The sequence below is a fragment of the Sus scrofa genome, chromosome 7 (genome assembly GCF_054392235.1).
Source record: "Sus scrofa isolate SSC_HxYL_T2T_F1_AM1 chromosome 7, Sscrofa_HxYL_maternal_Yorkshire_Landrace_v2.0, whole genome shotgun sequence".
NCBI classification, from domain to species: domain Eukaryota; kingdom Metazoa; phylum Chordata; class Mammalia; order Artiodactyla; family Suidae; genus Sus; species Sus scrofa.
In genome coordinates this window covers 15,639,866-15,653,561 of record NC_139389.1, presented here as the reverse complement: position 1 = coordinate 15,653,561, position 13,696 = coordinate 15,639,866, and the positions used below count along the sequence as shown (strand labels likewise).

Sequence of the window (13,696 nt, the reverse complement as noted above, 5' to 3'; positions counted from 1 at the left end):
TTGGAACTGTAGAGATGGGAAATTGTAAGTCATTGGCATGAGTTGGGGTGGGATGGATGAAACCAGGAAAAGGAACCAACTCAATGAGGGAGGAAATGAGATGAAACCACAGCAGAGCCTCACCCTGGTGAACACTGTTCATTGAATGTACTTAGAGGAGCTCAGAGGGAGGGTAGCATTATAAAGGTAACTTAGTAGCCTGGAAATAGGTGAAGGTGGGAGGGATGTTACAGGGCCCTCAAAAAAGGAGGAGGATTGAATTTTTTGAGAAAAATGTTAGGGAGGTGGAAAAGTTTTAGAAAAATGGTGAAGAGGGAAGATGGTACAGTGTTTAGGAAGGAATGAGATGAAGGGAAATGGACATATGTGTAGGCAGATCATAAGAGGAATCTGATGACTTTGAAGAAGAGAGATGAGATAATGGTAGGAAGGGCCAAGGGCAGTTTTGTTTTTGTCTTTGTCTTGTGGCTGCACCCAAAGCATGTGCAAATTCTTGGGCCAGGGATTGAATCCAAGCTGCAGCTGGGACTTAAACCACAGCTGGGGCAGTGTGGGATCCTTTAACTCACTGCACCAGGCTGGGGGTCAAACTTGTGCCTCTGCAGTGACCCAAGCCACTGCAGTTGGATTCACAAAATCCAATTCACAAAAGTGCCACAGCGGGAACTCCATTTTGTTTTTAAAGATGGAGGGGAGATATTCATATCTGAAGAAAGGGAAGAAATCACACAATCTGTGGAGAAGTTGACAGAGACTTGATGCAGAGTGGATTAAATATGAAAGGGGATGGGATCCAGCACTTGGTCAGCTGAGAACACAGAAAGCATGTCTCCTCTGCACCCAGAAGGGTGGGTATGGACCTGAATCCCTTCAAGAGACAGAAGAAGCATGGGGTCCTCCTGCTGAATAACCTTGGCTTTGGTTTTTTTCATTTGACTGAAGAATGGCTGGGTAAACATGTTCTTCAGAAAGAGCTGGGTAGGGAGTTCCTGTCGTGGCACAGTGGTTAATGAATCTGACTACCATGAGGTTGTGAGTTCAATCCCTGGCCTTGCTCAGTGGGTTAAGGATCTGGCATTGCCATGAGCTGTGGTGTAGGTTGCAGACGCAGTTCGGATCCCGCGTTGCTGTGGCTCTGGTGTAGGCCAGCGGCTACAGCTCCAATTCAGCCCCTAGCCTGGGAACCTCCATATGCCATGGGAGCAGCCCTAGAAAAGGCAAAAAGACAAAAAAAAGAAAAAAAAAAAAAAGAAAGAGCTGGGTAGATGGTAACCATCAAAGGATGAGATGGAGCTCAAAGTATCCTAAGTACCTAAGGTGTCATAAAGTGGCTTAAAATGTTCTAGTTTACAGCAGTTGTTCCCAAACAGAGGTCACCATAAGAATCACCAGGGCAGCATTTTAAATACAGGGATTCCTAGGCTCCATCCCTGATCTGAGTCAGAATTTCTTAAGAAGTGCCAGTCTAAGACACTGAGGGGAGTCTCACAACTTCATCTAGATCAGAGAATGGGAAGACAGAACATAGTGGAAATCACTGAAGCTGAATGGAAAAAAAGAATAAAAAAAAATGAGGACAGTTTAAGAGGCTACTGGGACAACATTAAGCATACCAACATTCACATTACAGGGATCCCAGAAGGAGAAGAGAAAGTGAAAAAGGGCAGAGAACATAATTGAAGACATAATAACTGAAAACTTCCCTAACTTGGGAAAGGAAACAGATACTCAGATCCAGGAAGCACAGCGAATCCCAAACAGAATCAACCCAAGAGGACCACATCAAGACACATTGTAATTTAAATGGCAAAGATTGTAAAACCACTGTAGAAAATGGTATAGAGGTACCTCAGAAAACTAAATATAGACCTACATTATGACCCAGAAATCCCACTCTTGGGCATATATCTGGACAAACCTTTCCTTGAAAAGGATATTGTAGCACTATTCACAATAGTCAAGACATGGAAACAACCTAAATGTCCATCTACAGATGAATGGATTAAGAAGAGGTAGTACATATATACAATGGAATACGACTCAGCCATAAAAAGAGCAAAATAATGCCATTTGCAGTAACATGGATGGAACTAGAGACTCTCATATTAAGTGAAGTAAGTCAAAAAGAGAAAGACAAATGCCATAGGATATCACTTATATCTGGAATCTAATATATGGCACAAATGAATCTTTCCACACAAAAGAAAACTCATGAACTTGGAGAACAGACTTGTGGTTGCCAAGGGAGAGGGGAAGGAAGTGGGATGGACTGAGAATATGGGGTTAATAGATGCAAACTATTGCCTTTGGAATGGATAAGCAACGAGATCTTGCTGTATAGCACTGGGAACTATATTTAGTCACTTGTGATGGAACATGATGGGGGATAATGTGAGAAAAAGAATGTATATATGTATGTGTGACTGGGTCACTTTGCTGTACAGTAGAAAATTGACAGAATACTGTAAACCAACTATAATGGAAAAAATAAAAATCTTTATTAAAAAAATGAATGGCAAAAATTACAGATAAAGAGAGAATCTTAAAAGGAGCAAGGAAAACAGAAGTTACATACAAGGAAACTCCCTTAAGGCTATCAGTTGACTTTTCAACAGAAACTCTGCAGGCAAGAAGGGAGTGGCATGATATATTTAAAGTGATGAAAGGGAAAAAAACTTCAACCAAGAATACTCTACTCTACCCAGCAAGGCTTTTTTTAGATTTGTTGGAGGGATCAAACATTTTACAAACAAGCAAAAGCTAGAAGAGTTTGGCCGCACCAACCAGCTTTATAAAAAATTTTAAAGGAACTTCTGTAAGCAAAAGAGAAAAGACCACAACTAGAAACATGAAAATTAAAAAAGGAAAAAAAATATTTAGTAAAGGCAAATATACAATAAAGGTAGTAAGTTATTCATGTATAAAGCTAGTAGGAAGGTTAGAAGACACAAGAAGTAAAATCATCTATATCCACAGTAAGTAGTTAAGTGGAAGACAGAACAAAAAGATGTAAAATATGATGTAAAAAACAGTAAACATGTGGGAGGGGGAGGTAGGTAAAAATGTAAGGTTGTGAAAATGACATTAAATGTAAGACCTGAAACCATAAAACTTCTGGAAGAAAATGTAGGCAGTAAGCTCTTTGATATCAGTCTTAATAATATTTTTTTTGGATATGTCTCCTCAGGCAAGGGAAACAAACAAGATGAACCTAAGGGATTATATCAATCTGAAAAGCTTTTTCACAGTGACAGAAACTGTCAACCAAACGAAAATGCCACCTAATGAATTGGAGGTGATATTTCCAAGTGATGTATCTGATAAAAGGTTAATATCCAAAGAATTCAGAAAACTCAACATCAGAAAACTAAACAACCTGATTAAAAAAATGGACATTCATGTCCCTTTTGAGGCACTAAAAAGTAAAAGGGGTAGACAATCTGCACAGACATTTTTCCAAAGAAGATGAACTGATGGCCAACAGGTACATGAAAAGATGTTGAGACTCACCAATCACCAGGACATGCACCTGTCAGAATGGCTGTTCTCAAAAAGGCAGTAAGTAGGGTTTCCCTTGTGGTACAGAGGAGTAAGGATCCAGTGTTGTCACTGCAGTGGCTCAGGTCACTGCTGTGGCTCAGGTTTGATCCCTGGCTGGAACTTCCACATGCTGTGGGCACAGAGAAAGAAAGAAAAAAGACAACAAATAACAGGTGTTGACAAGGATGTAGAGCAAAGGGAATCCTTGACCACTCTTGGTGGAATTATGAACTGGTACCACCACAATGGAAAACAATGTGAAGATTCCTCAAAAAATTAAAAATAGAACTACCATATAAACCAGCAATTCCTCTCCTGGACATTTACCTAAAGAAAACAAAAACACTAATTAGAGGGGATACCTGCACCCCTGTGTTCATTGCAGCATTATTTACAATAAGCTAGATATGGAAGCAACCTAAGTACCCATCAATAGATAAATGGATAAAGAAGATGTGATATATATGCCAACTTAGTAAATCGTTTTATGACTGAGTAATGGAATATTACTCAGCCATAAAAAGAATGAAATCTGGAGTTCCCGTCGTGGCGCAGTGGTTGATGAATCCGACTAGGAACCATGAGGTTGCGGGTTCGGTCCCTGCCCTTGCTCAGTGGGTTAACGATCTGGCGTTGCCGTGAGCTGTGGTGTAGGTTGCAGATGCGGCTCGGATCCCGTGTTGCTGTGGCTCTGGTGTAGGCCGGTGGCTACAGCTCCGATTCAACCCCCAGCCTGGGAACCTCCATATGCCCCGGGAGTGGCCCAAGAAATGGCAACAACAACAACAACATCAACAACAAAAAAACAAAAGACAAAAAAAAAAAAAAAAAAAAGAATGAAATCTTGCCATTTGTGACAACATGCATGGACCTAGATGCTATTATGCTGGGTGAAATATATCAGATAGAGAAAGACAAATAATGCATGTTTTCATTTCTGTGTGGATCTAGAAAACAAAACAAATGAAGAAACATGACAAAACAGAACCGAGTTATAGAGACAGAGAACAAGCAGGTGGTTGCCAGAGGGTATGGGATGGAGGGAGGTAAGAAATAGGTGAGGGAGGTTAAGAAATGCAAACTTCTAGTGCTAAAATAAATGAGTTACAGGTATAAAATGTACAGTGTGAGGAATATAGTCAGTAACTATAGTGTTGCTCTGTGGTGACAGATCATAATTATAATTATTGTGGTGATCACTTTAAAATGTTTAAAGATATCGCATTACCAGGGTGTAAATGGAACTAACAAAGTGTTATAGGTCAATTACACTTCCAATGCGAACAAACAATCTCAGAGAAAAAGAGATCGGATTTATTGTTATCAGACAAGGGAGGGGGAAGTGAATGAAAGTAGTCAAAGGGTACAAACTTCCACTTGCCGGATGCATAAATACTGGAAATAGAACATACAACATGATAAATGTAATGAATAGTGCTGTATGTTATATATGAAAGTTGTTGAGTGAGAAAATCCTAGGAGTTCGCTTCACAAGGATAATGTTTTTGGTCCTGTTCCTTTCATTCTGTGTCTGTATGAGATGATGGATACTCAGTAAACTTACCGTGATAATTGTTTTTTTTTTTTTTTTTGGTCTTTTTGCCTTTTCTAGGGCCACTCCCGTGGCATATGGAGGTTCCCAAGCTAGGGGTCTAATCGGAGCCGTAGCCACCGGGCTACACCAGAGCCACAGCCACGCGAGATCTGAGCCACATCTGTGACCTACACCACAGCTCATGGCCACGCTGGATCCTTAACCCACTGAGCAAGTCCAGGGATCGAACCTGCACCCTCATGGTTCCTAGTCAGATTCGTTCACCACTGAGCCACGACGGGAACTCCTGATAATTGTTTTTTGATGTATGTGAGTCATAGCGTTATACTGTACACCTTGCACTTATGCAGTGCTATCTGTAAATAATATGTCAATAAAAGTATTGGAAGAAAAAAATACTTAATCTACCCTTCAGGAGCTGCCTGGGATGCTGGGAGGGCTTAAGAGGAAGCATGGCTTTCTGGAGCCTAAATACTCTGCGTTTTGTGTGAAGATTTATCTGAGCATTTACTCCTTTAGGGACTTGCTCTAAATTTTTGCTCACTTGGGGATGTCACGTCTCCCATGGTGGTGGGGCACTTTACTGTTTCTAAGGTTAGGCCAGCCTTTGTAGGTGTGGATATATATTTTGTTGTCTTCAGTCCTTCGCCGGCCATTTGTTCCCACCAAGACTCCAAGGCAAGTCTGAACACCCTGTAGTTCTTTTCTCTAATATGCTGTTCTAGTTCACAAGGTTGCCTCTTATGCCCCACTGGCAGACCTCAGAGATATTGGGGGATCAGTTCCAGACCACTACAATACAGCAGATACCACAATAAAACACTTGTTTGGCTCCTCAGTGCATATAAAAGTTATATTTACCCTATACTATGTTCTAAGTGTGAAATAGTATTGTGTCTAAAAAAACAATGTCCACACCTTAATTAGGGAACACTTTATTGCTAAAAAACACTAACCATCATCTGACTACACAGACTTGCCACAAATCTTCAAGTCATAAAAACCCTATTATCTATGAAGTAAGGTGAAAATGGGGTAGGCCTATAGAGTGTTCCGTTTCACATTTAAACTTAGGAAGAAAATCAGAGTGCTTCCTTTCTTGACCTGACCTATGGAAATTCTTCTTTTTCTGCTTATTCTTTTCGTATTAGTTAATTTAGTGACATGACTTTTTTTTTTCGTTCTCTTCTTTGCCAAAGATAGGGATTGCTGAACCTCTTCTGGCTTTGTAAGTTGTTTTACATTTAAGATAAGAATTTGGAACTGTTTCCACAGGGGAAGTGGAAAGAAGAATATGAGATCTATGGAACCAGGGCAGACGTTTGCCCTGGTGAACATGCCCCATAAATTGTGGATGAGCCAGGGGTTTGTTGTTGTTGTTGTTGTTGTTTGCTTTTTAGGGCCACAACCAAGGCATAAAGGGTTGGGGTTGAATCAGAGCTACAGCTGCCAGCCACAGCCACAGCACCACCAGATCTGAACCACATCTGTGACCTATACCACAGCTCACGACAATGCCGGATCCTTAACACACTGAGCAAGGCCAGAGGTCGAACCTGCATCCTCATGGATCCTAGCCACGATGGGACCTCTGGATGAGCCATTTAGATGCTTGAACTAGATGCGATACAAATATTTCGTTATGGAATTTTCAGAATTATCTTAACAATAATCTGATTCTCTTCCTCATTTTACAGATAAGAAGATCTAGGCTCATTAATATTAGATCACTTGCCCAAGGGCACCCTGCCAGCTGGTGGCAGAACTGGTTGTTAGACACCAAGGTCCATGCCCTTTCCGTGCATACTACTCTGCTCATACCTTCAGAATTAATAAAGCATGGCCAGGGTGAGCAGGCTAGACCTTTGAATGACATGGTTATTATGCACAGAGTTGCTGTTGGTCTGTGTTTAAACAATCCAAGAAGCTTAGGAATCCTCTCTTAGGTCCTTGGGAAGGTTTTATATTCCTATCCGAATGAGCAAGTTGTGATGGTCGGAGATGTTTTAGTGGAATAAACATAGGAAGGTATTTTTATCACAAAGATGTTTAAGTTTGAAATAAATATTTCCAGTCAACCTGGTAAATAGTTTTATAACCATATTTACAGGCTGCAACTTTTGCTTACAGCAGAATGGCTTATGCTTTGCTTTCCACATGTTGGAGTGTGGGACTTGCTTTCATTAACTTGAAATTGATCATTGGGAATAACTCAAGGCTCTGTCCCCCCCCCCCTGAATTTCTGGTTAGTTGATTTACTTTTGGAAATAGATGTTTTCTTTCTCCTGCAGTTCTTTGAAGTCCTAGACTCAGAGAACATTTAAACTCCTTTACATGGTCCAAAGTGTCCCTTTGACAGAATATTCTGATTTGTGTTACTTCTTCAAAGGTTCCTGCAGGGCTCTCCTCCACAATGAAGGCATTTCAGCCCTGCCTCACTGACCCTCCAGATTCAGATCCAGCAGCCTGCCAGGGAAGAACTTGCCCAGTAAATTTGCTTCGAAGAGGAAGTTCTTATCCATTCCACACAGGACCACCCTTTTGCCTCTCCTTCTGTTTCTCATTGCTTCCTGCTGGGCTGCCAGAAGATGATGAAACTCAAGACATACAGGTTTTTCAGTGCTTGGCCCTGGTCTCTGAGGACAGTAGGAATAGTTGTTAGAAGCATCCACGAAGATAGAATACTCATTGGTTCATTCGCTATGGAAAACAGTACAGAGGTTCCTCACAAAACTAAAAATCGAATTACTGTGTGATGGAGCAATTCCACTTCTGGGGATATTCACAAAGGAAATGAGATCAACATCTTGAGGAGCCCTCTGCACCCCTGTGTTCATCGCAGCATTAGCCACAAGCACCAAGACATGGAAACAACCCAAGTGTCCAGTGATGGATGGATGGATGGATGGATAAGGAACATGTGGTGTATATATGTACAAAGGAACATTATCCAGCTCCACCCCCACCCCCAAAGGCCGTCTTGCCATTTGTGTCAGGAACCTTGAGGGCATTGTGCTAAGTGAGGTGAATCAGGTACAGATGAGCATTGTATCATCTCACTTCTATGTGGAATCTAGAAAAGCGGGCTTCATGTTGCAATACTCACAATCACATTGAAAAGCCAGAGACGCTTGTTCCCTGGGGCGGAGGGCGGAGAGAACGGAGGGCGGAGATGGAATACCTGCAGGTGAGGACACAGCTGACGTATTTAGCAAACTCCAGGGCTCTCACTCCATCTCCTTCCTCCCAGCCCTTCATTGTCCTGAATTGTAGTTTCAGGCAGGGCGTCAGAGCTGTTACTAACTACCTGCGAGGGCCAGTAGCAGACCCTCCCTGAGTTTTAGTCTTTTCATTTGTTCAGTGGAGGTGCTGATACCTGCCTCATGGCTTTGCTAAGAGGATGGGATGAAAAAATATGGAAAGTGCTAAGGCTATAGAAAATAACATTAATTTTCATGATCATGTGTTGGGCACTGCCCTAGGTGCTAGGCTTACAGAGAAGAGTAAAGCTCATTCCATGCCCACAGAGAACTCAAATTTATTGGAATTAAAGGCACACACACACAAAAGTTGCAATTATGTGTGACAATTAAAATGTTAGTGTTTGGGGTTAATAGGTACAAACAATTGCATTTGGAGTGGCTAAGCAAGAAGATCCTGCTGTGTAGCACAGGGAACTATATCCAGTCACTTGTGATGGAACATGATGGAGGATAATGTGAGAAAGAGAAGGCATATATACATATGACTGGGTCACATTGCTGTACAGCAAAATTTGGCAGAACATCGTAAATCAACTATGATAAAAACTTAACAAGTTTGAACTTGAAAAAAAAAGTTAGATATATATAGTAGTACAGAGGTAATATAGAGCTAGACCCCTAGCCCTGCACGTGTGTGTTTGTCCAGAGATGGGGGTAGGAGAGTAGGAATGAGGAGATGGTTTCCAAGAGGAGAAAGGCGGGTAGGGAGTTGGGCGGCACCTGAAGGGCGTAAAGCCTGGGAGAGACATGGCTGGGTTGTTCTAAGCAGTTCGTTTGGTGCAGGATGGTTTGGGAAACTTTAGACAAATCATGCAGCACAAACTATGGGAAGTTTTGTAGACACACAAGGGCTAGTTGTCCATCCACGTTCGAGGTTCAGGCCTCAGTCTTGGTTTAGTGACCAGGTTCCTGTTCTCTAGAGGAATTGCCCGTCCCTCGTGTGCCTGTCCGCCCATGTGGGCTTCCAGTGTAGTCTAGTCTACTACGTTTATCACCAGCTGTTCTCTGCCCACCTATTGTGAGTGGCATTGCTGTAGGCAATGTCCCATTCTCTCCCTGTCCCCTCACCCACCCCGTGTGCATAGTAACTAGGGATGCTATGCCTCACAGAGCCAGCTTTGCCAGGCCGGACATCCCAGCACGAGCACCTGGATGGTCCCCAACACGCTCCCCTCCTGGGTAGCCCAGGTGCAAGGTCCATGCCTCTTCCTGCCTGTCATGCTGTGAGCTATTGGTTGTGGATTCCTAAGATGCCATTCAATTTAAGGACAAACAGTGTCAAAGATTTTGGAGCCGAGTGGCAAGCCTTTGGGGCAGAGCCTTGCCAGCAGCAGTAACTTGGTGGAGTCACAATTGTCCATGTCCTGTCCTTAACTTTACTCCTTAGTCTCGAGCCTTGGTTTTTGTTGGTGGACTTAGAATGGATGATGCTCAGTGATGAACACCAACTAAGCAGAATGTCATTTTATCTCTTTGCTATGACCAATGCAACTGGTAAGCAGGATGGAAATATTGATGTCCAGTAGTCACTCTATTTATATCTCTTATGAGAGACTTTCTCTGCAAATTCAAAGTATAATCAGAAGTAAATGGAGTCCGCTGAGTGGGCATCACGGTCATGGTGTTTGAGCCAGGCTGGCCAGATGGACCCTGTTGTACCATAAGGCTGTACCTGGGTCAGCTGGCTGTAGCACCTGTTCACCTAGAGGGCGCTCATGTAGTCAGCTATTTTGTCTTTTTTCCTTTGCTCTTTAATAAAATCCCTGCAGACCTCCCCTTTCTGTAAACACATGATCTAGATCATAGTACCATGGATTAGATTACAGTTTATTTTAGTTACATTCCAGCCTTGAGGACAGGGCAGCCTGCCAGGTATCTTGAGTGAGAGAGTGACAAAGGAAGCAGAGGATGGGAGTTTTCTCATAGCCTTGCCTCTCTGGACAGGAGTGGGAGATAAGGCCAGGGGATTTCAGTGTCTGGAGAGCACTGTGTCACCTTGCTCTTTTTATAAATGTAACACCAACTTTTTCCATTGTGGTTTCTGAATTTTTCTGCATTGGTGAAAAATATTCCATAGTTATAGTAAATATTGGGGGCTGAAAGTTTCAGTTTCATCCCCTCTAGGGAATCCATTGAGAAATGTGTCCAGCTGTCAGCTAGGGTTCTAGAGAACACCTTTGATAGTGAGGAAGTGAAAATGGAGATGCCAGTATGGTCCTAGGGCTGAGCAAGAGCTCCTGCAACCGAATTGAGAAGATTGAGCCCAGGGGCAGGTGGAGCAGCTAGCTGGACAGCATGGCCTTGGGGGCTTGCCCTGTGGAAAGAGGGGGAGGAGACTGGGCAGCCTTTGGGCAGTAATCTCAGGAGAGCGAACCCTCAAGGCTTCACTCCCTCCTCTAGGGGAAGGACGAGTCTGCTTAGGGTCGCTCATACCCTCCTGCGGGCTGACCGAGTGAGGAGGAGGGGCAGATGGAGGACATTTCTTCCCAGTGTCCTAGAGATGAGACCTGTGATTAGGTATGAGCCCAGGAGGAAGGGTGAACAGCTTGGAAAGATTTGAATATCCGTGCGTTACTCAAATTCCCCTAACAACTCTGGAAGTGGGCCGATACTGCCATTTTATACCTAAGGAATTTGAGTCATTGGTTTGGGGTCACCCAGATCTGTGTAGGAGGCAAGGGACTCAAACCCACATCCCCCAGACTTCAAATCCCAGGCCATCCTCTGACACCAGCTCACCTGTGTGAAGATATACATATGCCGTTATCCCTTGCTTAACTGTGAGATGGGTGTGAAATAGTTTCTGAGTGATCTGAGTCACTAGAGCATAAATGTATAAACCTGTGTCCTTGAATCATGCTCTGTTTTGGAAGCACAGCCGCCACTTCGATGGTCCCTGCTGCATCATCTGGTCCCTATGGAGATGTACACTTTCTCCTCTGGACACCCATGGGCGTCCCGTCTCCTTTGTGTGAGGACAGATGATGCCTCATGCTGGGTGGTCTGTTGGACTTGCTTTTCCCCTTTCTCTAGAAGTCGGATACCAAAGGGCCTGTCATTTTTGCATCTGTGGTGCCATGTCTGAACTCAGATGCTCTCTTTGGGCTTAGTTATTTAATTAAATAAATTTAAGAGACACCTTTTCACCCCCTTTAGAGTTCAAGAGAGAATAAAAAGGATGAAGAGAAAAGTCCAGCAGTTGAAAATAATAGAATAAAGTGGAAACAGGAAGAAATGGGACAACAGGGCACTATAATAAGGAGGTGAAAGAAATGAAATTTTGAAAAGAGGGAGAAAAGAGAGGTGACACAGCAGGCATGTGAAGTGGGCTGGGATGTGTTTCCTCCTTAAAAAATGAAAATTGGAGTTCCTATTGTGGCTCAGTGGGTTACAAACCCCACTAGTATCCATGAGGATGTGGGTTCAATCCCTGGCCTCACTCAGTGGGTTAAGGATCTGGCTTAGCCGTGAGCTGTGGTGTAGGTTGCAGACACGGCTCAGATCTGGCGTTGCTGTGGCTGTGGTATAGGCCGGCAGCTGCAGCTCTCATTTGACCCCTAGCCTGGGAACTTCCATATGCTGTGGGTGTGATCCTAAAAAGCAAAAAAAAAAAGAAAGAAAGAAAGAAAGAAAGAAAGAAAGAAAGAAAGAAAGAAAGAAAAGAAAGAAAGAAAGAAAGAAAGAAAGAAAGAAAGAAAGAAAGAAAGAAAGAAAGAACATGGACAAATAATTGGGTTTTGTTAGGTGGTAGAAGGGAGAGTTGGTGTCTTATTTAAAGGCCAGAAATTTAAATAATATTTAGAACAGCTCTAAGTGGAACTGTGGGCAGATTCACTAAGTGAGGACAGCTCTTGCGTTTAGTTAGCAAAATCTCAGAGCAGCTGAGTCTGTGGGGGTCAGAATGTGGGGTGTAGGCGATCCAAGGCCACAAGTGGTTCTTGGAACAAGAAAGGGGTTCGTGAGCTGCCCACGAGGCCTGAGAGTCCACACTGGGAGGCTCTGGGGAGACAGTAGGAGCGAACAAAGGACGGAAGACGGCAGGGCCAGCGTGGGGGGAAGATGGGCAGGAGAATCGGGGAACACGTGGAAATGGTCCCGAGTGAGAGTGAGGGGTTGAGATGGTCAGAGAAAGGCAGGAGGGGAAATTAAAGCAGGTTGGAGGACGTTACACCGTGTTAGCGATTTGTTGGAAAGAGCCCCAGAAGTACCTACTTTTCCGCCAACATGAAGACCATCTGAGTCAGGATTCTCTCTTGCAGGAAGCAGTCTGGTAGTGGAGGGGACGTGGACAGAGATGCTCAGGGGACTCGACAGTGTGATGGGTGCAGCAGGCTGGCCGAAGCCAATTGCTGCCGTTGCCGAAGGGAGAAGGAGATTTAGTGGTTGCTTCTCTCGCATTCTTCGAGGGGAGCATTGGTTTTTTCCTTCTTTTAAATCCCGTGCTGCGGTGAGACACTAACATCAAATGCTGTTACTTACATGTGGAATCTAAAAGGACACAATGAACTTCTTTGCAGAATAGATACTGACTCGCAGACTTTGAATAACTTACGGTTTCCTAATGAGACAGGTTGGGGGGTGGGGGGGAATGCACTGAGGGTTTGGGATGGAAATGCTATAAAATTGGGTTGTGATGATCGTTGTACAGCGGTAAATGTAATAAAATTCATCGAGTAATTAAAAAACATTAAAAAAAAACCCTCATGCTTGGCAAGTCCTGATACCAGCGACACCCCCCTATGTAGGTCTGGTGAGGCGAACTTGGAGGAAAAGCAGCTTTTTGGTGGGATGAACTTGCTCCACCCATCACGTTGGTGTCAGTACTGTGAATTTATTCCCCGTGCTGTTGGTATAGCCATCAGTGACTTTACCGAAGTGGATCAGTTAGTTCATCATTACCTGTCAGATGGCAATCAGCCTGCTTCCCAGTTTAAGTCATTTTATCCCAGCCAAAGCATTGAAAACATCTATAAGAATTTTTGAGTCAGAAAGGATCTTACGGATCATTTATATGATCTCCTGATTTTCCCAGTTAGAAAGCTTAGCGCCTCAGGGGTTAGATGAGTTGTCTGCTGTTCAGTACATAATAGACCTTTTTTTTCTTCTTTTTTATGGCTGTACCCACAACATATGGAAGTTCCTAGGCCAGGGACTGAATCCCAGCTGCACCTGCGACCTGTGTCACAGCTGCAGTATGCTGGACCAGGGATCAAACCCATGCCTCCACAGCAGCCTAAACCACTGTAGTCAGATTCTTAACCCACTGCACCACAGTGGGAACTCCAGGACATAATAGATGTTGACTGCAGCCCACAATGGACCTGTCTCAGAGCTAGTT

At 43.5% G+C, this 13,696-nt stretch overlaps 1 protein-coding gene across 27 annotated transcripts in view; it reads left to right on the top strand.

Moving 5' to 3' along the window:
- Positions 1–13,696, top strand: part of MBOAT1 (membrane bound O-acyltransferase domain containing 1) — a 112,542-nt gene that overhangs the window by 22,452 nt on the left and 76,394 nt on the right. For 7 of the 27 annotated variants that reach the window (XM_084967504.1, XM_084967509.1, XM_084967503.1 and 4 more), the window contains exon 2: positions 7,485–8,128. The exons of 11 other annotated variants lie outside the window; for them this stretch is intronic. In XM_084967504.1, the coding sequence (XP_084823630.1) occupies positions 8,027–8,128 (102 nt within the window). In that variant the 5' untranslated portion in view covers positions 7,485–8,026. Of the gene's footprint in view, positions 1–7,484; positions 8,283–13,696 lie in introns of all 27 variants that reach the window. 9 more of the 27 variants (XM_084967501.1, XM_084967500.1, XM_084967518.1 and 6 more) reach the window with 2 other exon arrangements.